Source organism: Bos grunniens, chromosome 19 (assembly GCF_055505025.1).
Source record: "Bos grunniens cultivar Pamir isolate PY7600 chromosome 19, Bosgru_T2T1.0, whole genome shotgun sequence".
NCBI classification, from domain to species: Eukaryota; Metazoa; Chordata; class Mammalia; order Artiodactyla; family Bovidae; genus Bos; species Bos grunniens.
This window is the reverse complement of record NC_141183.1, coordinates 10,008,312-10,034,571: the sequence shown is the minus strand read 5'-3', so window position 1 is coordinate 10,034,571 and position 26,260 is coordinate 10,008,312. Positions and strand designations below refer to the sequence as shown.

Genomic DNA, 26,260 nt, shown 5'->3' with positions numbered 1-26,260 from the left:
ATGCCATAGTTGGCAAAATTAATAACCTAATAATATCTCTGGAGTGACTTGATCTCTCATCCACTGCATAGTTTTATTTCTTGTTGTAAAAGTTATAATAGGCACTGTGAAAGTGAAAGTCACTCAGTAGTGCCCGACTCTTTGGGACCCAGGCCTGAATACTGAAGTGGGTAGCCATTCCCTTCGCCAGGGGATCTTCCCAACCCAGGAATTGAAACCAGGTCTCCAGCATTGCAGACGGTTTCTTTACTGTCTGAGCCACAAGGGAAGCCCATGAGTCCTGGAGTGGGTAGCCTAGCCCTTCTGCAGTGGATCTTCCCGACTCAGGAATCGAACCAGGGTCTCCTGCATTGCAGGCAGATTCTTTACCAGCTGAGCCACAGGGAAACCCAAGAATACTGGAGTGGGTAGCCTATCCCCTCTCCAAGTGATCTTCCTGAACCAGGAATTGAACTGGGATCTCCTGCATTGCTGGTGGATTCTTTACCAACTGAGTTATCAGGGACGCCCCATATATATAGAGAGATATCTTAATAAATAAAAGATTTGAAGAATTTAAAGTAATAACAATATATATGGTATATATGGTACTGGAGAAGACGCTTGAGAGTCCCTTGGACAGCAAGGAGATGAAGCCATTCAATCCTAAAGGAAATCAACCCTGAATATTCATTGGAAGGATTGATGCTGAAGCTGAAGCTCCAGTACTTTGGCCACCTGAGGTGAAGAGCCAACTCACTGGAAAAGACCCTGATGCTGGGAAAGATTGAGGACAGGAGGAGAAGCGAGTGACAGAGAATGAGATGGTTGGATCCCATCACTGAATCAATGGACGTGAGTTTGAGTAAACTCTGGAAGATAGTGAGGGGCTTCTGAGGTGACTCAGTGGTAAAGAATCTGCCTGCCAATGCAGGAGACTCAAGAGACACAGGTTCGATCCCTGAGTCAGGAAGATCCCCTGGAGGAGGAAATGGCAACCCACTTCAGTATTCTTGCCTGGAAAATACCATCGACAGAGGAGCCTGGTGGGCTGCAGTCCATGGGGTCACAAGGACTCAAATACTACTGAGCACAGCACAATCAGTCCAGGAGATAGTGAAGGACAGGGAGGCCTAGCATGCTGTAGTCCTCAGCGGTAGCTGAGTCGGACACAACTTAGCGACTGAACAAACACAAACATGGTGTATGGCCAGGATTTAGTTTAGCATGACAGGAAACAAATGAATTCAAGATGGGTCCCCCCACCCTAAAAAAAAAGGCAGAACCATGTCTAGCACATTTGCATTTTTTAAAAGGTAATTTAATGTATGTGTTTGTGATTAGTTTGTGCATCGTGAAATAGCTCTAGAAATAACCACAGAAAACTAGTAATAGTGATTGCCTCTGGGCAGGGAATGCCAAACAGGGTAGTGTGGGGGCGATTATTTTTCATTGTGCACCATTAATGTAATTTGAATTTTTCCCTTGTGCATGTGTAAGTTCTGTACACAGACCTTTTGTTTGGAAACGGATCAACGTTCTGATGTGGTCGATTCGAAGAGCCAAGGAGAGAGGCTCCGGGAAAATGAAAGTATTAGTTGCTCAGTCGTGTCCCACTCTTTGCGACCCCACGGACTGTAGCCCGCCAGACTCCTCTGTCCATGGGATTCTCCAGGCAAGAATACTGGAGTGGGTTGCCATGACCGCCTCCAGGGGATCTTCCCGACCCAGGGATCGAACATGTATCTCTTAGGTCTTGTGCACTGGCAAGCGGGTTCTTCGCCACTAGCGCCACCTGGGAAGCTCTAATGAATAAGGAGTGGGGAAAAATAAAGAAAAAAAATACTGGAGTGGGTCGCTATTTCCTTTTCCAGGGATCGAAGCCTGCATTGCAGGCGGATTCTTTACCCTCTGAATGAGGGTGGCAGAAAGGGGTCCAAGCTTCCCTGCCTCCAGGAGAGGGATCCTGCAATCTCAGCTGGAGGAATAACAACTCCTTCCTCATAGACTTCATACCATCCCCTGCTTCCATTTTGGCCAAAGTTCTGGAATAACTCGCCGAAAACGGCCTGCGGGTGGAGCACACTGCCCTCGGGCCCCCTCCCAGCGAGCGGCTCCTCCCCCCGGACCTGCTCGCTGAGCAGCAAAAAAAAAACAAAAAACCACAACTCCCAGAAGCCGGCAGTGGGCGTCGGCGCGCAGCCGCGGAGCGAAGGCTGCCGGGAGCGTGTTGCCCGGAGGCGGGGCGAGCGCGCCGGGCGGAAGTCGGCCTCCCGCTGGGTCCCCGGCGCTACCCGCAGCGAGGCCCCGCCACCCGCGGGCCCCGGAGCCAGCCCGCACCGGGTGAGTGACGGCCTGCCGGCGGCTCGCCGGCGCCTGCTGTCCGCTCCGACCCCGCCGCGTCTCTCCTCCCACCCCAGGCTCCATCCCTCTTCTCCCTGAGCGGGGCCCCCGCCCCCCTTGACTCGCTGACTAGGGTGGGACGCCTCCCTCTCCTCTGACTTGTAAGACTCTTACCTCCTCTGACCTACGGGACACCTCCCCCCTCTGACTTAGGAGATACCTCCCTCGTGTGACTGCAGGACGACCCTCTCTGACCTGGGGGACTCGTCCACCCTCTGACTGGTACGGTCCACCACCCCTCTGACTGCAGGACTCCTGCCCCCTCTGACTTGTGGACACCTCGCCCCTCCGCCTAGGTTGGGACGTCACCCCCTCTGAGCCTGGGGGATGCATTCCCTTCCTGAGGCTTAACTATCCTTGAGGACAACCCTCTCCTGCTCGCTGTGATTTCATTACCAGCCTCTGTGACCTCTGCAGGGTTTCTCCTGACCAGTTAGGGAACCCCTCCCCTCTCTGACTGGCACTTTGTCACACCTGCAGCAGGTCAGCGTCCCCCCACCCCAGCAGGCCTTCCTCTCCTTCCCCTTTTTCCTTTTGCACCCAGACTGTCTGCCCTGCCCCCTCTCCACCCTCTCCTCCCCACCTTCTGGTCAGGATGGGCACCATTCCTAAGACAGGCGCTTTGCCCATCCCTGTGGTTTGTCGTGACCCTTGCGCTCATGTCCCTAGGCTTGGCAGGCACCTGAGGGTCCCCCAGGAGATGGGTGCCTCTTTGCACTCCAGCCCCATTTCCTATGGCTGCCTCAGGGTATGTGCTTGACATCTTTTCCTACCCGTTTCTGAACAAATTGTAGATGTGGGAGCCTGCATCTGCTGAGGTCAAGTGAATCTTGCTGGCCCTTCTGTCTAAGGACCAAACGTTAACAAAAGCACAGGGTCTCTGGGGGTCCATGAAAAGGAAGCAGGTGCTGTAGCCCTTCAGGAGCCCTAGGGTCTTTGCAGCCTCCCCCTCCTCTCCCTTGAGGAGCTTGATTGAGAAAAATCTGCCTGGGCTGGGCTGCGGGCCTTCCTCCAGCCCCCAGCCTCACCCCACAGGCCTGCCAGTGGAACAGCCCAGCCTGAGCCTGTGGTCTCGGTGGGGCTCCTCCCAGAAGAGCCAGCAAGTAGCCAGCCCCTGGGGCGCCTCCCTGCTGGCCTCAATGAGCCCTCTATTCGCTCTGAGAGGCACACCAACCAGCCAGCCACTCCCTCTGCACTTGGTAGGGGCCTCCCATCCTGAGAGTGTCTTTGGGAGAGGACTCAGGGGAGACGGATCGATTTGGTCAGGCACTGTCATGAGGCCTCTGCAGTGGTCTGGGGCCAGGATTCTCCATCTTCTCACTTTTTCCCGTCAGTTAACCTGACGAGATCAAGTTAACCAGTTAACCTGATCACACAAGGCACTGTGATGTCACAGGGTGGTGGAGGAAATCCCCTACGGGCAAGTATGCTTTGTGGCACCGTATGATCTGATTATTCCATTCCTTCTGTTAGCTGAAAGTCTGCTTTCTTCCCCCTAAAGATGTTACCCAAATGTAGTTCACCCCTTATTTTCATAGACGGCAGCAGTGATGTGTTTAAGCTGTTGATACTTGAGGGATTTCTTACCTGCCGGTCTAACTGCACCCTGCGCGTGTGCCCAGCCTCCCTGAGCCACAGATGTGGGGAGGAGGGACCCAGGGTGCAGGAGGAGTGGCTATGTCCGCCCTACTCCCTGACTGTGGCCTTTGAGGTGAGCACTGCAGGCTGCCACACACACACGCCCCTTTCATCTGAGTCTTGGGACTTGCCAGCAGCAACGTGGCAGTCCTCATGGCAGCTGTGGAGGGTAGGTGGACACATGCTCCAGTGTGTTCTCCTTCAGAAACAGAGTACTTCAGATCTGGGAATGTGGTCTGGAGTCCTGAATGGGTCTACACTGTGATAAGTCATTTCTCTATCGTTCAGATGATTGTGGAATGGTACCTAGGACACTGCAGGGAAAAGGGTAGTGATGTTACTTTTCCCTTCAGTAACACTCTGGACTGTGGAGATGCCTGGAAAGATATTATTAAATGCCAACGTTAGGGGAATCTAAAACTTTCATATTAATCTTTAAGGACCCCTGTGTTGATTTCCCGTTTCACTAGACTCAAGATGATCAATTAGAAAAAAATAATCCTGGTGATAGAGAAATCTGGGAAGGTGTTCGGTTTTCTCGTTTCTTATATACCTTTTTTTTTTTAAATCCTACTTGTTTACCTGTAGTAGGTCCAGTCATTAAGTGGAACTCACAGTTTCAGGTTCTGAAGCAGAGCCCGACTTGCATTCTTGTTCAGCTAGGGGAACAAGTCGTGGGGAATGAGGCTGGAGTAGGGCCCCAGACAGCAGGGATCAGACGGGGCCAGACCAGATACTGTTATGGTTACTGACGGTGTGAGGTTGAGGTTGGAGCCCCCACAGAAGGGCTCCAAGGGTTGAGCGAGTCCCAGCGGCGTCTGCAGGTTGGAGTCCCCACAGAAGGGCTCCGAGGGTTGAGTGAGTCCCAGCGGCGTCTGCAGGTTGGAGCCCCCACAGAAGGGCTCCGAGGGTTGAGTGAGCCCCAGAGGTATCTGCCACTGAGCCCCCACAGAAGGGCTCCGAGGGTTGAGCGAGTCCCAGCGGTGTCTGCAGGTTGGAGCCCCCACAGAAGGGCTCCGAGGGTTGAGTGAGCCCCAGCAGTATCTGCCACTGAGAAAAGTGCCGGGAGGAAATGGCTTCTTGCAGGCGCAGCTCCACTGTCTGGAAGCAGGGCCTGATTCAGATGGATCATGGGATGAGTGTGTCCTCGTATTTGTGGGCTCTCTGCGTAAACCGCCCCAGTGACGTGTGGTTTTGTGTACGGCGCCTCACTTTCAACTGGAAAGATCACTTTTTGCTAAAAATCCTCCAAGTATAGCTTTAATGATATAACTGAAGCACACGCAGCCCTCCCATGATGGCAATAACTACAAGCTGTGGGTGATCCTGACACTGTGTGCCCACCCGGAGACAGAGCCGTGTGCGAACGGCCCTGCCCCTTTGGAAAAGCCGGAGGTTCTTTCTCTGTCTCCCTCCTTGTGGTTGGCAGAATAATGGCCCCCGCAAGATGTCCACATCCTGACCCCCAGAATCTACAAATATATCACGTGGCAAGGGGTTATTAGGGATTCCCTGGTGGCTCAGATGTAAAGAGTGCCTGTGATGCTGGAGACCTGGGTTCGATCTCTCGGTCGGGAATATCCCCTGGAGAAGGAGATGGCAACCCACTCCAGTATTCTTGCCTGGAAAATCCCATTCATGGAGGAGCCTGGCAGGCTACAGTCCATGGGGTCATGAAGACACAGCTGAGCGACTTTACTTTCACAAGCGGATATTAAGGTAGCAGATGGAATTAAGGTTGTTAACCCACAACCTTAAAATAGGGAAACCATGCTGGGTTATCGAGCAATCACAGAGCCTTTAAACGTGGAAGAGGGAGAGAGGAGAACTTCAGAGGGAGGTGACGGCAGAAAGGCCAGAGCGAGACAGTGTTGTTGCCGGCTTTGAAGGTGGAGGAAGGGGCCGCAAGCCAAGAAATGTGGGCAGCCGCGAGAAGCTGAGAAAGGCCAGCTCCTCGGAAAAGGACACAGCCCTTGATTTTAGTCCAGTGAGACCCATGTCAGACTTCCGTCCTCCAAGACCGTTAAGCGAGTTTGTGGTGTGTAAGCCGCCGAGTCTGTGGTGATTTGTTAATAGCAGCAACAGAAAACAAATTCACTCCTCTTGGGTAGTGACCTTAAAACAAGCCAGAGGGCTGAAAAATAAGTTACCTCGAGCTGTATGTAACCGGATTGAGCACGCAGTTGTGAATGCCTGTATACAGAGTAAGAGGAGCCTGGGAAGGTGCAGACTCAGGTAGGGCCCGGAGTTTCAGCCCTGACCTCAGTATTCATTGGAAGGACTGGTGTTGAAGCTGAACCTCCAATACTTTGGCCACCTGATGGGAAGAGCTGACTCATTTGAAAAGACCCTGAAGCTGGGAAAGATTGAAGGCGGGAGGAGAAGGGGACGACAGAGGATGAGGTGGTTGGATGGCATCACCAACTCAATGGACATGAGTTTGAGTCCTCAAACTCCAGGAGTTGGTGATGGACAGGGAAGCCTGGCGTGCTGCAGTCCAAGGAGTCACAAAGAGTCGGACATGACTGAGAATCTGGACTGAAAAGGACCTTTCCCCTCCTTCCTGATTTCCTTCCACTGTCCACCCTGTCCACATTCGAAATGGCCTAAAATAGTACAAAGTAGTAAGCCTTGGCAAGTCCAAAACAGAAAAATGCCTTGAATCAGGTCACTTTTTCCAGAAGCTGAGACAACACCGTCTGCATTCTTTGAGATGCCGTCTCGCTGGAGCTGTGAAACCCTTGGTGCCTAGTGCAGTCAATGGGATGAGTTCTTGACTTTCTAACCAGGAAGTGCCCTTTGGCAGTGAGCACAGCAGGAACTCGGAGGCCGGCCCAGCCCACTGTCTGGATAGGGCTCTCTAGGAGCGAGGTGGGGCCAGGAAGGCATTTGTTCCCGAGGGAGGAGAGTGGCTGCCCCTGAGGCAGCAGGGAGCAGGGAGGGGCCTCCTTATCTCTACACTGTGCTTCCTGCCTCCCTAGATCCTGAAGGGGGGTGGGGGGCGGATAGCCTTGGCAGCTGTCGTTAAACCTGTTTGCCCTGCCACCTGTCACACCCCTGTCCTGAAGGAATCTACAGAAAAAGGCTCTTGGCTGTGTCAGTGTCGCCACCCACTTTCTTCTAAGTCTTGGTAGAGTCCAGTGATGAAAGGCCCGTGAAAGTAGGGGTGTCAGAGCCTGTCCTCCTCCTTAACTGTAACCAGACCTCGAAGGGGCTGCTGCTGCTGGGCTGGGGAGGCAGCGTCCCCCTGGGTGTACAGCAAGAGGTTGGTGCCGCCTCCCTTGGGTCTGGAGTCCACTGCCCAGTGGATAATCACCAGCACCCCACCTGGCTGTTTCCGGCCTGTCTTCTAAGGAAGTGCTGGTTCCACGGACACTGGAAAAGCAGGAGTGTCAGCGAGCCATTCTTGACACCCGCCCCAAAGAGAGGGGACCCGGAAGGAGATTAGAACGCGAACCTCCTGGGTGGTGGTTGCCCCTCGACAGCCAGGGACGTCTTTCCAGAGATGTTTCAGTGGGACTGGCGTGGGAGAAAGGAAGCCCCGAGGGGTGTGGTCCCCAGGGGTTTCTGAACGGGAGCAAAGGCAGGCATGCCCCCTGAACAGGTGAGCCTGGCCGGCCAAAGAGCTCATGACTTTCTACCACAGCAACTTGATTCCAGTTTTCCTGGTTATGTAAAGTCAGCCTGGGACCTCCCTTGTGGCCCAGTGACTAAGGCTGCGCACTCCCAATGCGGGAGGCTCAGAGTCAGCCCTTCATCTGGGAACTAGCTCCCACATGTGCAACTAAGACAGTGCGGTCAAATAAAACTAGTTTTTTAAAAAATCGATCCATTATGATGGCTGAGTGGGTAAAGAATCTGCCTACAACGCAGGAGAGGAGATGTGGGTTTGATCCCTGGGTCAGGAAGATCCCCTGGAGAAGGAAATGGCAACCCACTCCAGTATTCTTGCCTGGGAGAATCCCATGGACAAAGGAGCCTGGAGGATACAGTCCTTGGGGTCGCAAAGTCAGACACAACTGAGCGACTGAGCTCGAGCTGCACGTGGTGGTGACATTTAAACCGCTTCGCGTTCGGAGGTTCGTGGGCAGGGGGCAGGCCCTCCTGGGAACGGCTTTGTCCATTTCACCTCTCACCTGCGCTGGCTTGTCTCTTGGTTTTCGTGGATGGCAGGTTTTTGTTTTTTTAATGAAAATGCAAGCTCTCTCTTGGAGCTAGGCCTCCAGCAACAAGAGACTACAGGCAGCTCACCATCAGTTTTAGATGATAAACCGGCGGGTCGTGGCACGGCATGAAAACGAACCTGATTGGAAACTTTCTTTTTCTACAAAATAAAAATAATCCCTTGGGATGCCAAAGGAGGGATAGACACCAAGGTTGGGCTTTGATCCAGTGGTGAAGCTGAAGGGGCTTTCTGGAAGGCAGCCCAAACTCTCCGGTCACCAAAAGCAATCGAATAAGTGTTGATGTAGCAAAACGTGATCGAAGCCCAGGCCTCCTTTGATCTTGGGAGCCAACCTGACTGAGCAGAGTCCCTGGGCTCCTGGGGCTCAGAGTCAGTGGGGAGGCTGAGACCGGGTTGCAGCCAGAGAAACGGCAGAGCCCCAAGAGGTGCAGCCGGCATCAGGTACATTGATTTCTAGGCCTAGCCTCACACATCGCCACAGACTTCTCAGTTGAAAAGAGTACATGTGCTTCATTGTTCGGGAGGCCAGAAGCAGGTGTCATTTCACTGGGCTGAAATAGTGTGGGCAGGGCCGTGCTCCGCTGAAGGTGCCGGGGACAGTCCATCCTCGCCTCTTCCAGCTCCTTGGGGTCCTGTGCGTTTCTCGGCCGTGGTCACATGGCCTCCTCAGCCGTCACATCCCCCTCCCCGTTTCTGTGAGGACACGGTCACACTGAGGGCCCGCCTGGGCAATTCCATCGCAAGGCCCCCGACTGGCTCTCGTCTGCACAGTCCCTGTTGCCATAGAAGGGGACAGTCCCAAGTCCTGAGATCCAGCCTGGCTGCCTTTGGGATGTCAGCCCCTCACAGGAGGGACACTTACAGGGGGGTGGGGGGCACTTCACGTGGACGCAGGGCAGGAGGGGGACAGGACAGCAAGTGCTCTCATGAGACAGCCAGGAACTGCTAGGTGGGTGCATGTGGCTGAGTGGAGAAAGCGTCCTGTGCGAGTGTCTGGCACACGGATTGTGGGATCACAACAAGGCGGTGCTGAGCGTGGGGAGCGTGTGCGAGGATACAAAGCTTCGCCTGCAGGCTGAGGAGCTTGTCCTTTGGCAGGAAGGCGCTGGGGGGCTGGTAAAGATTCACTTTTCAGGAAAGTCTCAGTTGTGTGAAGGATGGATTGGGGAGGATCTTTTTCTCTGGGGGAGTAGAGCGTGGGTATTCTCAGCTTTGCGGGCCATCTAGTCCCTGGCTCTGGCCATGCCCACACTCACAGGAGTGGGCTGGGCCCTGTGCCAGCTTCGCCCGCAGAGCTGGGCCCCCCAGGCCTGAGCACAGCTGCTCGTAATGTGAGGAGGGAAGCGCTGGACAGCAGCGGGTGGTCAGTGCCAAGTCCCACAGCGTCTGACCCGGCGGCCATGGCCCTGGGAATCCGGTCCGTCATGTGCACAGTTTACACGTGGAGAGACGGAGATCCAGAGGAACGAGGTCACTTGCTTGAGGTCACGTGGCTGGTAACGGGCAGAGCTCAGGTTGCCCAGAGGTCTGGGTCATCAGGAGGCCAAGGTGAGACAAGACCAGGGCAGAGGCTGGGGCGGGGAGGGGAGTGGTGTGGAGTTGAGAGCTGGGGTGTGGACAGGTGAGGGGGCCTGGCACCCGCCAGGATGTGGCGGCGTGAGCGATTTGACTGCTGCCCAGGCTGGCGCTGAGAGCTGGGAGCGCCTCCGGCCAGCGGTGCCTTCCTGCCCAGAACCTGCTGCAGGCGCGGGAGGCTCAGCAGCTGGGCTCCTGGCCTGGATTCCAGGGAGACATTCGGGCTGGGAGGGTGTGGATTCAGAAGGAGAAGCGGTGGGTGACGAGGAAGGAGCCCGCCTTGAGGGCCGAGAAGAGAGGGAAGAGGACCGCAGACAGGTCACCACTGGCGGCCCCGTGGCTGCTGGCAGGAGGTGCAGCGGGACACCCTGTGTCTGGGCCCCAGGAGCAGGCCTGCCTGTGGGTGGGGCGTCTCCGGGGCCAGCAGTGGACCCTAGCTAGGACCGGGGAGAGGGCCCTCCTCCGGGATGGGGGGGGTGGGCTCTGCCTTCATTCACAGAGGCACGATGTCACCCTTTCACATACCGAGCGCTACCAGTACCTGAGAGTGTACCCTGGAGCTGGAACAGTGGCTCAGATGGGAGATATGGACAAGTATAGACTGAGAAGGAACCAGTAGAGCAGGCATGGCTGACCTGACCCTGAGCAAGCAGGAAGTCCTCCCCCGGACTGAGGCCGGGGAGCCGGGTGGGCTCCACTGGGCCCTAGCTGCTGGTGGCGTCCTCAGAGTCTGCTGGGAGCGAGTGACGGGGGGACACCAGGACCGCGACGCAGAAATGAAGAGCCCACCAGGGGCTGTGAGGGCACACAGCACGATGGAGACACGTCTGCCCTGGCAGGCACTCTGCCCACTGCCCCTGCAGCCCTGTGACGGCAGGCAGCTTGACCGTCCGGCTGGATCCAGGGCCAGAGGTTTGCGTGTACCTAAGCTGGAGTGCAGGGGCAAGGAGCCTCAGCTGCTCAGGAAGTGGGTGTCTTTTTCATTCCTTCGGCGCAGTATGCTGTGGGGTAGAGGGTGGGCAGGGAGGCCTTTCTGAGGAGTGCGAGCAAGACCGTCAGGAGCCGGGGCAGGACGGCGAGCCCTGTCTGGGGGACGCGGGGTAGAAGAGTGGTTGGTCGGCAGGCAGAGGAGCCGGCTTGCCGGGGCCAGGTTGGGGTTGACAGGGGTTGTGTAACTAGCGAGGGTTTGCTCCCAAAGCAGGGAATGACACGCCAAAGGGACTGGCTTGAATGGCAGGTGTCGGTGCCCGCAGGGCACCAGTGGGTGTCGGGGTCGGGGGGTAGCAGCAAGAAGGTGCCTGCGTGGTTCCTGTGAGAAGGGGCTGTGGGAGCCGATGGCGAGGAGGCAGGCAGCCGGGTCGCTGGGGCTGACAGAGCAGATGCTGCAGACGGAGGGGGATCGGGGCCACACCTGAGCTTTTTGAGGTGGTGGTGGCTCATAACTTTTGGTTGAAGTGTGTTCACATGGAGAGTTGTGTCTCCCAGGGTTTTCATGGAAGTTTTGACCAGGACAGCTGTGACTATGGCCATCCGCCATCGCTGCTTCGATTCCTGAGGGAAGAATTGCAGGCGAATGTGTGTCAGAAATCCAGGCAGAATCTTGACCAGGAGGTGAGATGCAGGAGCTGAGAGCTCAGTGGTGACGGTGGGCTGGACGTGGACAGCAGGCAGCTTCGGCCTGGCCGTGCTTTTGAAGCCGTGGTTTGGCGAGACCAGAGCTGGGGCCAGGACTCCTGCTTTCCCTCGAGGTCCCCAGCGACCAGCTCACATCTCCATGGCAAATTGGGGGACTGCTTCCTGGGGGCGGGGGAGCCCTCTCCCAGGAGGGGAGTCGGGCCCATGCCCAGGGGAGGGGAGGAGGACTCCGAGGCCGTTCCGCAGAGCCCCGATGTCTTACCTGCTCCTTAGAAGTCCCTTTTCTGTACTTGACCCTCTGGCCAAAACCTAAGAATCTGTCCGGAAAGCAAGGGGATGGGAGGCCTGTTTGCCATATGGGCCTGTTGCCTTCATTTTCCATCCCAGGAGCCAGCCCACATGGTCTACAGTGTGGTGGGGGGTGGTTCACAGAACTGCCAAGTCCCCTTGTGAGTCCCCACACCCTTCCCAGCTGCCACCTGGCGGAGCGAGGAGCATCTACGCAGAGAGTCAGCCGTTAGTTGTTTGGGGGCCAAGGCAGAAATGCTCCGTGGCCTGAGGGACCTTTCTCAGGCTGAGAGCTGCCAAGTCACAGCTGAAGGTCGAGACTGAGAGTGGCCACGGGCCAGTGTTCTGCTGCTTCTGCCCCTGGTGCTGCTGTGACCTGTGAGCTGCCGTGGTCTGTGCTGGGGACAAGAGCCGCTGTTCCTGGCCACCACCACCTCCCCCGGAGCTCAGCCTCCAGCTACACCCGGGGAGCGGGCTGGGCCGAGCCACGCTGTCCTTGGAGCTGAAGTGCTGACAGGCAGGGCTCCAGGGATGAGGACGCATCAGCCTCTGGACCCTCAGCCTTTTGCATGACACAAAGGTGCCAGGGGACAGATGTTGCCAAAACCTGCACTGTTTCTGTTTGGCTTGATTGTGTTCCATAGTTGATTTGAATGGGCTTCCCCAATGGCTCAGCGGGTAAAGGATCCCCCTGCAATTCAGGAGACAGAGGAGGTGCAAGTTCAATCCCTGGGTCGGGAATATCCCCTGGAGGAGGAAATGGCATCCCACTCCAGTATTCTTGCCTGAAAAGTCCCATGGACAGAGGAGCCCGACAGGCTACAGTCCACGGGGTCACGGCAAGTCAGACATGACTGAGCAACTAAGCTCAGCACAGCACGTTTCTGTTTGGCTGACTGTATTTTATGCTTTATTTGAATATCACAGAAACGTAACCCAGGAGGACGTAGCTCCCTCACTGAGCATGTGTCTGCTCTGTGCACTGTTCTAGTAGCCGGGGGCGCAAATGAATAAACTGTAACCTGATGTCCAGTGGTGACAGGTGCCAAGGAAAGGATGGAGGCTGCCGTCGGGAGCAGAGCCGTCAGGGAGGGCTTTCTGGCTTAGGTGACCTTTGCTTAAAATGGACCTGTACTCTCTCTGATAGTTTGTCCTGCCCAACCCTCCCTTCCTCCCCGCCTGCCACATGCCCTCTCCCAAGACTGCAAAGCACCAGCTTATGCAGAACTCTCTCTCACTGAGCTTTGTGTCTTGCCAGCTGGGACAGAGGACATGGAATGCTTTTGCTTTGGAAAGACTTTTTCCTGCTGAAAAGAGTAAACAAAGACACTGCAGAGTCAGGGTTTACTTAGGCCAAGGGGGCAGCAATGGCTGAGTCGTGGCCACGCCAGTCACCCTGGACGAGGCCGCCTTGGACCGTACGCCCGCTCGTAGGTGGGGCACTGTGCCCGGCAGGTCGTGACCGCTCTCCTTTCCCCCGCGTTGCAGGTCCCGCCGCCCTTCAGTCTGATGCCCGTCCAGCTGTCCAACCCCCCGGAATGGAATGAGTCTATGCACTCTCTCCGGATCAGCGTGGGGGGCCTTCCCGTGCTGGCGTCCATGACCAAGGCCGCGGACCCCCGCTTCCGCCCCCGCTGGAAGGTGATCCTGCCATCCTTCGTGGGCGCCGCTGTCCTCTGGCTGCTCTACACCCACCGCCCCCCTCCTGGCCGGCCCCCCCTGCCCAACACCCACAACTGGAAGCCCGTCCAGCCACCTGCTGCCCGGTACAATGACACCTACCCACTGTCTGCCCCCCAGAGGACGCCGGGCGGGACGCGATACCGGCTCGCTGTTATTGCTGACCTGGACACAAAGTCCAGGGCCCAGGAGGAGAACACCTGGGTCAGTTACCTGAAGAAGGGTCATCTGACCCTGTCAGACAGCGGGGACCGGGTGGCCGTGGAGTGGGACCAAGGCCATGAGGTCTTGGAGTCCCACCTGGCAGAAAAGGGGCGGGGCATGGAACTGTCGGATCTGATCGTCTTCAACGGGAAGCTCTACTCCGTGGACGACCGCACAGGCGTGGTCTACCAGATCGAAGGCTCCAGGGCCGTGCCCTGGGTCATCCTGTCCGACGGCGACGGCACCGTGGGGAAAGGTAAGTCGGGCCGTCTGTCCCTGGGCTCGTTGCGGTGCTGGAGATCAGGTCATCCGGTTGGTTCTCAACACATGCACAGCAAAGCAGTCGCTGGTCCAGGGGTGGACGTCGGGGAGATCTCGTCTACCCCACCTCTGACCTGCAGCTCCCGCAGCCTGAGCAGAGTCCTCGGAGACCTCAGACCGAAGCCGCGCCCAGGAGTGTGAGCTTCTGCTGGGGGCTGGCGGGGAAGCGGGGTCTCTCCCAGAGGAGCGCTGGGCCTTGCCCTCAGGGACAGCCCCTTTCTGCGTCCTCAGCTGTGTCAGTGTCTTGAGCGCACGCTGGGACTGTGCCCTCCACGTGGCTTGGCTTTAAAGCTGGGGCATCAGGTTTGCTCATTCTGAACTGAGACTTTGTTAAAAAGCAAACTGCTCATTTCTGAAAACCCAGCAGGGGAGGGTCTGAGTGTGAACAGCAGTGCCTCCCACCCCGACCTTGAGTGGAGTCCGACCTCTGGCATCGGCTATGCCAGCAGGCAGGTAGCAGAGCTGTGGGAGGGAGCCTGTGTGCCCAGAACCTTCACATGGAGCAGCGGGAGAGTTGACACCAGCTTCCATGCATGTGGCTGGATCTGCACCTGCTAGAAAGCCAGGCTCCACTGCCAGCACCTGGGGTCAAAGGAGAAATCGCATTAACTCACTGGGCCCTGGGCTGGCTGCCAGGGCCTCCTTCCCTCGAAGTGATAAAAATCTGTCCCGACTTTGCCCGAGGCTGAGCAGGTTGGCAGGACTCTCTCTCAGCCACCGTTTTATTGAAAACTTCGGTTGCCCGCTTTCTGCTTTAGGCCGGCCGCGCGTGTCCGGCACCATCCAGCAGTTCTGCTTGCCCTTCGGGTCTGGAGGATAGTGGGATAGAGGGAGCTCGGGGTTGCCCGGTGGTCTGTCCCCCGGAGGAGATCACAGGAAGTCAGTGGGTCCCCCAGAGCCACCTGCAGAGAAGCATCCTGAGGTGAGGGTTGCAGCCACAGCTCCTTGGGCCAGCCGGAAGTTTGCAAAACATTTGGGAATAGGCACAGATTAGAACACAGTGTAGGAACAGGTGAGAATATGCTAGAACAAAGTGCCCACACAGCCTTCACAACTAGGCTTATGGTAAGTGAATCCATCTAAGAAAATAAACACACTGATTGGCGTGGCTACTGTGCGCATCTGTGCTGAGCCCCACTACGCTCTGGCCGCTGGCGCATAAATCCCTCGGGGGTGTGGCTGTGTGACCAGCACTTTGCTGCGTTTTCCCAGGGTTGGGCGTAGTCTGATGGGGTTGACATGACAGTTGGAAAAACGGGGAGGTTGGGGTCTGCAGAGATTGTGAGTGGAGGGCCACTTTTCTGGCTGGGGGGGAGGACTAGGCTGCTCCACTGGGGGGTTCACATGGGTTAAGGAGGCGGGGATCCAGCAGGGTTCCTGGGGTGAGTTTGGGAGGAAGATGCTAGAGGGCAGGGAGAGAGGAGCCAGGAGTCAGAAGGCAGAGGTGGTGCCCGTCTGCCCCACGTGAACGCCGTGGTGTCTGCTCTAAGGAGAGGGGCCCGACCGCCCACCCTCGAACGGAGCTGCGAGCTGGCTGGTCCATCCCCTATCCTCTTGTCGTCGCCCCAGGTTGAGTCCAACATGAGTGACCTCTGCCACCTAGAGCTGCCGGGCCCAGAGGGCTCTCTGCTCTGCCCTGACTGAGCCCATGGGCCAGGCCAGCAGAAGGCTGGCCCTCGCCTCAGCCCCGCCCCTGTCTCCCTGTCCCCAGGCTTCAAAGCTGAGTGGCTGGCCGTGAAGGATGAGCATCTGTATGTGGGCGGCCTGGGCAAGGAGTGGACCACTGCCACGGGGGAGGTGCTGAATGAGAACCCAGAGTGGGTGAAGGTGGTGGGCTGCAGAGGCAGCGTGGACCACGAGAACTGGGTGTCCAGCTACAACGCCCTGCGGGCTGCTGCCGGGATCCGGCCGCCAGGTGAGAGCCAGGCCCACGGATGGGCACCGTGAGCTTGCTTGTTAGACCATTCAGCTGTCTCTGATGGTTGCTCCCACCAGGCCTCTCGGTTCTGGGGCCAGCGAGCTGTTTTTGCTTTTCACCCAGGCTCACTCGGTGGGCTCAGACAGTAGCCCCGTCAGCAGTGTCCTGGGGGCTGCCCCGAGGTCAGGCCTCGCCCCTGACCTGGTGGTGGGAGCAGGTGCACGAAGCTTTGCTGCTTTGCCCTCATTTCTGGAAGTCATGGTTTATTTTAGGGAGGGGCGGTGCTTGGAGCAGGCTCAAGCACATGACTAAGGTCACAGCTTCACCTCCAGATAGGCTGAGTTCCCATCCTTTTTGGCTTAGAGGCAGCCTCTCCTACCTGCCCTGATCCGTCTTCTCAGATCAGACCTAGTGTTACTCGTGCCTCTTCCAGAAGCTCTCTGCTCTGCGCCCCGAGAGAGGTGAAATAGCACCAAGGAGGTGAAATACAGACAGACCTTGTAGCCATGGCTACTCAGCAGTGCTGGGGGAGCCAGCGAGGGAGGGTGGCCAGAGAGGCGGCCCAGCAGAGGCTCACGCGGCCCCGTGGGCTCTGTCCTGCTGGGTTCAGCCACTCTGGACAGACGGACAGCTAAAGAAAACGGTGCTGCTGGCCGGGCGCCGGGCTGCTCGCGGGTGTGCATGCGGGGCGCCGTGACCGTGCTGCCCGGGCGCCGGTGCTCGCGGGTCCGCACGCGGGGCGCCGTGACCGGCCTGTGTGTCCCCAGGCTACCTCATCCACGAGTCTGCCTGCTGGAGCGACACGCTGCAGCGCTGGTTCTTCCTGCCGCGCCGCGCCAGCCACGAGCGCTACAGCGAGAAGGACGACGAGCGCCGGGGCACCAACCTGCTGCTGAGCGCCGCCCAGGACTTCGGGGACATAACCGTCCAGCACGTGGGGGCAGTGGTCCCCACCCACGGCTTCTCCTCCTTCAAGTTCATCCCCAACACCGACGACCAGATCATCGTGGCCCTCAAGTCTGAGGAGGACAGCGGCCAGATTGCCACCTACATCATGGCCTTCACGCTGGACGGACGCTTCCTCCTGCCCGAGACCAAGATCGGGAGTGTGAAGTATGAGGGCATAGAGTTCATTTGAACCAAGAGAAGTCAAGATGACAAGCCAGGCCGAGGGGTAGACGGTTTTAAGCTACGTCAGGACTCAAGTTTCATAAAAACCCGACGACTGCACTTTGACGTGATGTTTAGTTGATCCTTTTTTCTTGTTTTGATTTTTTTTTTTTTTTTTTGAACTCTTGAGGTGCGTGCCTGGTTTAGAAATTTCCAGAACTGGGAGCTCAGTCCCAGCCTGAGATGTGGCTTCTCAGAGGGGAACAGAAGTGGCGGGGTGGGGGTGTCTCCCAGAGCTGCAGGCCGGACATTTCCCTGCGCCTCCACCTGGTGGTGGAAGCTAGTCATTGCAGGCATCTTAATTTGGGGCCCATCCTCCAATTCAGCCCTTTCTTCCATCTGACCTCCTTTTCTTTTCTCTCCATTTCTTCTCCTGCTCAATAAATATTTCTTGAGCTCCTACTGTGTGTCAAGAACTGTGCCCTCTCTGGGAACCCAACAGTGAGTCTGCCCAGTGGGGCTGCCAGCCTGGTGCGCCTGGACCACCCGTCTTCTCTTCCTTGTGAACCTCAGGCATTAAATCCATCCCTCCAGGCCCCTGGAAAAGAACCTATTTACACTGCAGGACCTCACAGGGCTGTGAGGGCAAGGGCAGGCCTCCGGGAACACGTCTGCTCAAAGTGCCCACCATCTGCCCCACGTCAAACTTCTCCATTCAAGGGTCTGGCCCCGTATATTCTGTCTTCAGGAAAATTCTGTGCCTGCGTAGCACTTTGAAGTTTTAATTATTAGCTTATATATTAATTAGTTTCCTTTCTTATAAAATGGAATCGGCAAATCTTATCAAGAGCAAAGTCCTGTAGTTAAGAAATTCATTCCCGGCAGTGAAGAAAATGGTAATTAAGCAGTTACAGTCCATAAGGCAAGTTACAATGATAAGGACACAATACCTTTTTCTAGCAATTATCAGAAATTGCCATTTCTTTAAAGACTTCCACGAATGACTTGAATGTGTAATTCCTGAGTCAAAGAGGGGCCCCAGGCTCTGGCAAGCCTGCACCTGGCCCCCGACACTGGGCTCCCTTACCCTGGGACTTGTGGATGAGGCCTACCTGGTCTGGCAATTTCTGTCCTGGCCTTTTATTTCTCCGCTTCCCTGTTAGAGTTTTGCAGCCTCTTCTTTATAAAAACTTCACAGAAACTTTGGCACGTCTTAGTCCCTGTGGTCTCTTCTCCGTACCCCAGGGTAAAGGTGGAGGGTTTGGGACACAGGTCAGCCAGAACCGAAGTCTAGAAGGGCCATCACCATCAGCCCACGGCACCCCTCTCCCAGAAGCTACCTCACCTCTCAGGAGAATGTAGGGTTTGTGATGGCCAGGAAGGGCCGTGTTTTAGGCTCTGGCTGTTGTCTTGTGAACCTCTGTCTTGTAGACTTTTCCCACTTTGGAATTTTAATACAAATGCTCTGAGGGGACCCAGGAAGGATCCCTCGTTCCTGCGCGGTTGTTTCTTCCACTATAACACTAACAGCAGGAGAGTAGAAAACAAGGTTTGGAACAGACATGTCTCTCTAGAGCTCAGCTCCCACTGTACACAGTCTGAAGGCCCAAGTCTTCTCTGACTTGGCTTACCTGGGCTCCCTGACCCACCTCCTTGATAAATATCCACGACATTCAGGGCTGTGTGATATTAAAAATACCAGAGATGAAATTAGGAAGGTTGGAGGACTAGGGACATTCTCTGGGTTGAGGTCTAAGCCCCAGGTGCCCAGAAGCTCCATTTTCACACAGTGATTTTCAAGTATTTTAAAGCTAGACTTTCCCCCACCCCCACCCCTGTTCGCTGCTGTAAGCATAATGATTGTGTTCCCTTCCTACTGGAGCCATTGTTTTGTAAACAATAAAGTGAATTCTCTTTGTCTTCTGGTCTGTGTTGGCTTTTGGCACTGCCGCAGGGGATATGAGAGCCAGTTCACACAGGGGCTCAGAGAAGGGTGCACTTCCTGTGGGGATGAAGAGGGATCCTGGCAAGGAACGAGCCAGAAGCATTCTTGATGCAGGATGGCCGGGGTGCCATGGGAGCTCATGGGATTGGGACCGTGGACCTTTGTGGACTAGAAGCCTTTATGGAAACCACATCAGCCAGTCCAGCTTGTCCCTAAGCCTGAAGATGCTGTTTTGGTCAGACTGATAAAGAATATAGGTTCTGGTTCCACTCCAGGTTCCAGTCCTGGCTCTGACACTTTGCAACTGTGTGACCGTGGTTGGATCAGCTAACCTCTCTGTGCTTGTATTTCCTCATCCGTGAAAGGACAGCGATAATGGAGCTACTTCACAGAGCTGTCATGAACAGTAAATGAGTCCATACACAGATTAGCATCTACTTATCCATTTTCTTGGAGGCTACTAGAAGATTGGCGGGGAGGTGGGCTCCAGCAAGAGTTCTTGACTGGTCCAGATGTCGTTAGGTGTCTGATGAGCCTGCAGGAACCAACTAGATCATTCTGGAGGACATTGGGGGCCCTAAGAGGAAGGAACCTCTAAGCTCTAACCCTAACCCTAAGAGGAAGGAACCTGGAAGGAGGCAGGTGTAGGTCAGGGTGCCCGTCCTCCTCCATCCTTTCCCCATCCTGCTCAGCCTCCCCAGAGGCTGACGTGAGTGAGCCTCTGCACCTCCTCAGCACACTCTGGGACTGACCCCCAACCAGCAGGAAGCACCGATTCCCTCTCCAGGGCTGCCTGCCTCTTGCACTACCTCCAGGAACTACTTCCTGCCTTTGTCGCTTCTGGCCTGGGAGTAGCCAGAGCTCCAGATACCAGCTGCACCAGCTCACTCACACCTTGTAAATAGCTCCCCTGTCTTTAAAGCTTCCTTAGAGTATCCTAATCTGGGACCACCTGCTGCGAGCCTGACCAGGACAGTCAGGGAGGAGACTCAACCGTCAAAACCACGCAGGTGTCAAGTAAGGAGGCCGAGTGTTTCCAGGGGCCCGCAGTGAGGAAGCAGTCCTCAGGAGGACAGTCCCAGGATGGGAGATGGGGAGCCAGAGCACATCGAGCTGAGGAGGGGAACAGGGTGAGCAACTGCACATGGAGGAGGAAGGCAGAGAAAATCGGCGCTTGACTGTATCTTAAGCAGCTGCGACACTCTGGGCTCCACACGACTTGGCCTGCCTAGCACTCACACTCGCAATTCATTAGTGTTAGTCACTCAGTTGTGTCCGACTCTTTGTGACCCCATAGCCTATAGCCCGCCAGATTTCTGTCTTGGGATTCTCCAGGCAAGAATACTGGAGTAGATTGCCATTTCCTTCTCCAGGGGATCTTCCTGACCCAGGAATCAAACCTGGGTCTCCTGCATTGCAGGCAGATTCTTTACCATCTGAGCCACCAGAAGTGAAGTCGCTCAGTCATGTCCGACTCTTTGTGACCCCATGGACTGTAGCCTACCAGGCTCCTCCGTCCATGGGATTTTCCAGGCAAGAATACTGGAGTGAGTTGCCATTTCATTCTCCAATTCATTAGCAAAAAAGAAATTCCCAAAAGTCATCTCAGAACTAGGTGAAAGAAAATGAGACTAATTTCTTTCCAAATGTTAATCCTGTCTTCTTTATGCACTTCTGCTGGCTTCCCTGGTGGCTCAGAGGTTAAAGTGTCTGCCTGCAATGAGGGAGACCTGGGTTCGATCCCTGGTTCAGGAAGATCCCCTGGAGAAGGAAATGGCAACCCACTCCAGTATTCTTGTCTGGAGAATCCCATGGTTGGAGGAGTCTGGTGGGCTACAGTCCATGGTGTTGCAAAGAGTCAGACACGACTGAGCAACTTTACTTACTTGTGCACTTCAAATTGGTAAATTATACCTTAATAAAACCGTTAATAGATTTGGGTAAAGCAAAAATAAAATACCTTCACACAAAGAAAATTCCGAGGCCAAATGTCTTTATTGGTAAATTGTGTCTAAGACATTTAAGGAAGAAGTTGTAAGGAGCCAACACAAAATCTTCCATAATTTGGGGAACTGGGAACACCCTCAATTCATTCTGTGAGGGCATCACTGCCCTGATACCAAAACCAGACAAATAGAAGAAAAATACAAACCCTCGTGAACGTAGAAGCAAAAATCCTTGACAAAAATTTAGCCAGTTGAATACAATGTCCTGTAAAATGGACAATACTTCACGACAGACTGTGATTTACTCCAGGAATGCAGGGTTGGTTTAATATTCTAAAATCCACGTAATCCACCATATTTAACAGATGAAGAAGGTAAAACCGTATGATAATCTCAAAAGATAGAGGAAAAAAAACCGGATGGAATCCAGTACTCATTCATGATTTAAGAGCAAACGGAGACTTCCCTGGTGGCCCAGTGGCTGACTCCAGGCTTCTGCTACAGGGACGTGGGCTCAGTCCCTGGCTTCAGAACTAAGATCCAGCAGGGTGCAGGGCCAAAAAAGAGGATTTGTTAAACACTAAGGATATATTTTCTGAACATTTGTCATAATAAAAATGAATTTTCTTAATACTTTAAATATTTTTAAAATAATAAATACAAGTGGGAAAAAAAAAACCTCTTTGCAAACTAGAAATAAAAGGAACTTCTTTAAGCTGGTAAATGGTGTCTGTGGAAAAAACCTTTAGCTAACATAATACTACATGGTAAAAAAACTTTGCTTTGAAGGCTGGGAACAAAGCAAGAATCGGCATTCTCCACTTTTTTTTCCCCTACCACTTAACTTTCTGTTTTGAAATCATTTTAAGCCACAAAGAAGTTGCCAAACTAGAATTAGTGTTGCTGTGTTCCCTTCATGCTGTTACACAACCACAGCTCCGTGATCAAACTAGGAAATTGGCAATGTGCTCGTCACTGTTCTTCACCCACCATCTCTTACGAGGTCCCGGACAGTGCAATTAGGCAAGAGAAAGCAGAATCTTTAGATTGGGAAAGAAAGGGTAAAACTGTCTTTTTTCACCAAGGACAAGTTCAACTAGATAGGAAAACCCTAAGGACTCTTCAAAAAAGATCTAACAGCTGAGTTTAGCAGAGCTGAAGGATACACAGTTCACATATGGAAATTAGTTTCATTTCTGTGCAGTGAACAACTGGAAATTTTTTGAGACAGCAGCATTTATAATAGCACCCCAAAACGTGAAACAGATAAAAGTCTAACAAAATATGTACAAGATCTATATGCTGAAAGTATAAAATCCTGATGACTGGCGATACCAAGTATTAGTGAGCATTTAAACCACTGAAACAGTAATAGGAATTGCCAGTAGGGATGCAAAAATGGGTTCAGCTGCTTTGGAAATTTGACAGTTTCTTAAGAAGTTAAATACACACCAACCATGGGACCCAGTAATCCTGTCCCTCCACAAAAGAAATAAAAACTGACATTCACACAAAGACTTGTCTCCAAACGTTCTTAACAGTTTTATGTGTAATACAGTAGCCGTCCCCCACCCTGACCCCTGTATCTGCAGAAGATACTTTCCAAGACTCCATTGGATGCCTGAAACTGTTCAATTCAGTTCAGTTGCTCAGTTGTGTCCGACTCTTTGCGACCCCATGAACCGTAGCACGCCAGGCCTCCCTGTCCATCACGAACTCCCGGAGTCTACCCAAACCCATGTCCATCGAGTCGGTGATACCATCCAACCATCTCATCCTCTGTTGTCCCCTTCTCCTCCTGCCTTCAATCTTTCCCAGCATCAGGGTCTTTTCAAATGAGTCAGCTCTTCGCATCAGGTGGCCAAAGTATTGGAGTTTCAGCTTCAACATCAGTCCTTCCAATGAACAACCAGTGTCGAGTCCAGTTTGACAAGCAGGGTTTCCGAAAGCACGATACAGCAAGAGAATGAGAAATGAGACACAAGAATTCAGAGAAAAGCGAGGATCAGGGGACCAACGCCGCTCCAAGGTGAAGGAGCCGAAACTGAATCCAAGCCGGCTTTAGTATACTTTCAGCCGGGAATGAAAGAGTAAGCGGGGAGTTAAATTATAAATCATGTGGCCTTCAGGGCCAAAGAACAAAACAATCATTAACCATTGAGTAATTAGGAAATAGCAATCAATAACACATCAGTAACTAAGACTAATATTCTTATCTATAGATTTTCCACCAGATATGTAAAACATATGACTCTGAGACACCAGTTGAGAAATAGTCTGGGGTCCGTCTTCCGACCCCAGGATCATATCCTGTTTTCGAGACTATGAACTGTTCCCTCTGGACTTGTTCCAAGAGTTTCATGCCTTATAGCATCCAGTTTATCAATAATTATAAATTTCTTTTGCGGCCCTTGCCAGGGCCTGCTTTTCTTTTATTCTTCCTGTCTCCTACAAACCAGGACTGATCTCCTTTAGGATGGACTAGTTGGATCTCCGTGCAGTCCAAGGGACTCTCAAGAGTCTTCTCCAACACCACAGTTCAAAAGCATCAAGTCTTTGGCGCTCAGCTTTCTTTATACTCCAACTCTCACATCCATACATGACTACTGGAAAAATCATAGCCTTGACTAGACGGACCTTTGTTGGCAAAGTAATGTCTCTGCTTTTGAATATGCTATCTAAGTTGGTCATAACTTTCCTTCCAAGGAGTAAGCGTCTTTTAATTTCATGGCTGCAATCACCATCTGCAGCAATCTTAGAGCCCAGAAAAGTAAAGTCAGCCACTATTTCCACTGTCTCCCCATCTATTTGCCATGAAGTGATGGGACCGGATACCATGATCTTAGTTTTCTGAATGTTGAGCTTTAAGCCAACTTTTTCACTCTCCTCTTTCACTTTCATCAAGAGGCTCTTTAGTTCTTCTTCACTTTCTGCCATAAGGGTGGTGTCATCTGCATACCTGAGGTTATTGATATTTCTCCCGTCAATCTTGATTCCAGCTTGTGCTTCCTCCAGTCCAGCGTTTCTCATGATGTACTCTGCATAGAAGTTAAATAAGCAGGGTGACAATATACAGCCTTGACATACTCCTTTTCCTATTTGGAACCAGTCTGTTGTTCCATGTCCAGTTCTAACTGTTGCTTCCTGACCCGCATACAGATTTCTCAGGAGGTAGGTCAGGTGGTTTGGTATTTCCATCTCTTTCAGAATTTTCCACAGTTTATTGTGATCTACACAGTAGGAGTACGCAGATCACCAGTTGCCAGGGTTGGGGGCTGGTAGAGGAGATTGTCAGCAAAGGACCTAAGAGAACCTTGAGAGATGATAAGAATGTTCTCTATATTACAGTTGTGGTTACCGTCTGTATACATTTGCCAAAGCTCATTAAATTGATGCACTTTATTGTATGTAAATTATCAGATCTCAAGTAAGTCTTTTGAAAAAGTGGTTGACATGCCAGCAGTCCCCCTTCTTGGCTGTGTAACTAGGTGGGCTTCCCCTCTCTGCACCTCTGTTTTCTCATCTATTAAAGAGTTAATAAGAGGATTGCCTGGTGGTCCAGTGGTTAAGAATCTGCCTGCCAATTCAGGGAACACGGGTTCGATCCCTGGTCTGGGAAGAGTCCACATGCCTTGGGGCAACTAAGCCTGTGTGCCACAACTACTGAGCCCATGTGCCTAGAGCCTGTGCTCTGCAACAAGAGACGCCAGCACACTGCGAAGCCCGTGCAGGACAACTGGAGAGTGGCCCCTGCTCACTGCAGCTAGAGAAAGCAGCGAAGAAGCAGCTAGAGAAAGCAACGAAGACCCAGTGCAGCAAAAATAATGAATAAATAATGTTTTTTAAAGAGTTAGTAAGAGTTCCTTAGAAGAAAAGCTATGACAGCATCTTAAAACCTAGACAGCAGGAAAGAGACACGTGTACCCCAGTGTTCATCGCAGCACTGTTTATAATAGCCAGGACATGGAAGCAACCTAGATGTCCATCAGCAGATGAATGGATAAGAAAGGTATGGTACATATACACAATGGAGTATTACTCAGCCGTTAAAAAGAATACATTTGAATCAGTTCTAATGAGGTGGATGAAACTGGAGCCTATTATACAGAGTGAAGTAAGCCAGAAGGACAAACACCAATATAGTATACTAACGCATATATATGGAATTTAGAAAGATGGTAATGATAACCCTGTATACGAGACAGCAAAAGAGACACTGATGTATAGAACAGGCTTATGGACTCTGTGGGAGAGGGAGAGGGTGGCAAGATTTGGGAGAATGGCATTGAAACATGTGAAATGTCATGTATGAAACGAGATGCCAGTCCAGGTTCAATGCACGATGCTGGATGCTTGGGACTGGTGCACTGGGACGACCCAGAGGGATGGTATGGGGAGGGAGGAGGGAGGAGGGTTCAGGATGGATTTTCTTTTAAAAATTTAGAAAAAATAAATAAATAAATAAAATGGATAAAGTAAAAAAAAAAAAAAAAAACCTAGACAGCAGACTTCATTTTGCCGACAAAGGTCCATATAGTCAAAGCTATTGTTTTTCTAGTAGTCATGTATGGATGTGAGAGTTGGACCATAAGGCTGAGTGCCAAAGAATCGATGTTTTCTAACTGAGGTGCTAAAGAAGACTTTTGAGAGTCCATTGGACAGCAAGGAGATTGAATCAGTCAGTCCTAAAGGAAATCAACCCTGAATACTCGTTGGAAGTACTGATGCTGAAGCTGAAGCTCCCAAAACTTGGAACACCTGATGCAAAGAGCCGATTCATTGGAAAAGACCCTGATGCTGGGAAAGATTGAAGGCAGGAGGAGAAGGGGGCAGCAGAGGATGAGATGGTTGGATGGCATCACCGATTCAATGGACATGAGTTTGAGCAAACTCTGGAAGATAGTGAAGGACAGGGAAACTTGACGTCCTGCAGTCCTTGGAGTCACAAAGAGTCGGACATGACTGAGTGACTGAACAACAACAGCTTCCTGTAGAGGTTGGGAGTATTGAATGGGTCCCATCAAAGACTATAGCAGTGCCAGCTGTCTCTATGTTAGCATCACAGGCAGCGTTCCCCTGTTTGGTGGAGCGGGAGAGGAGGCACAAAAGAAAGTCTAAAGGCTTCATATGGGCTCTGGTCTCTGACAGCCCCAGCACACTCCTGACTGCATTGGCTGTGGCTGCCTGCTTACAGCAGCCGCGTCCACATGGTCCCCACCGGCCCGATTATCTGTGGAGCCAGGCTTTCACAGGTGGTCTCCTTATCACAGCTTAGTCACTTCTCTCTGGAGAAGATGGCCTCAATTCCTGTTCCACTTCCCTTAGTGGGCGGAAGACTGGAAAAGCCGGAGGGGAACAGACACCCCTGCTTTGATCCCAAATCCTTCAGCAGCTTGGGTTTTTCCAACGTCGCCACCAGTTCCTCCCAAAGG

General features: G+C 53.2%; 1 protein-coding gene across 2 annotated transcripts; it reads left to right on the top strand.

Moving 5' to 3' along the window:
• Positions 1 to 2,226: 2,226 nt before the first annotated feature.
• Positions 2,227 to 18,857, top strand: CANT1 (calcium activated nucleotidase 1). 2 transcript variants are annotated; one of them, XM_086356451.1, is made up of 4 exons: positions 2,227 to 2,322; positions 13,193 to 13,844; positions 15,621 to 15,824; positions 16,595 to 18,857. In XM_086356451.1, the coding sequence occupies exons 2-4, from the start codon at positions 13,214 to 13,216 to the stop codon at positions 16,963 to 16,965; spliced, it is 1,206 nt and encodes a 401-aa protein (XP_086212577.1). In that variant the 5' UTR covers positions 2,227 to 2,322; positions 13,193 to 13,213; the 3' UTR covers positions 16,966 to 18,857. The 2 variants fall into 2 exon arrangements, with proteins under 2 accessions (XP_086212577.1, XP_086212576.1); XM_086356450.1 differs by lacking the exon at positions 2,227 to 2,322 and adding an exon at positions 11,204 to 11,392.
• Positions 18,858 to 26,260: the final 7,403 nt, after the last annotated feature.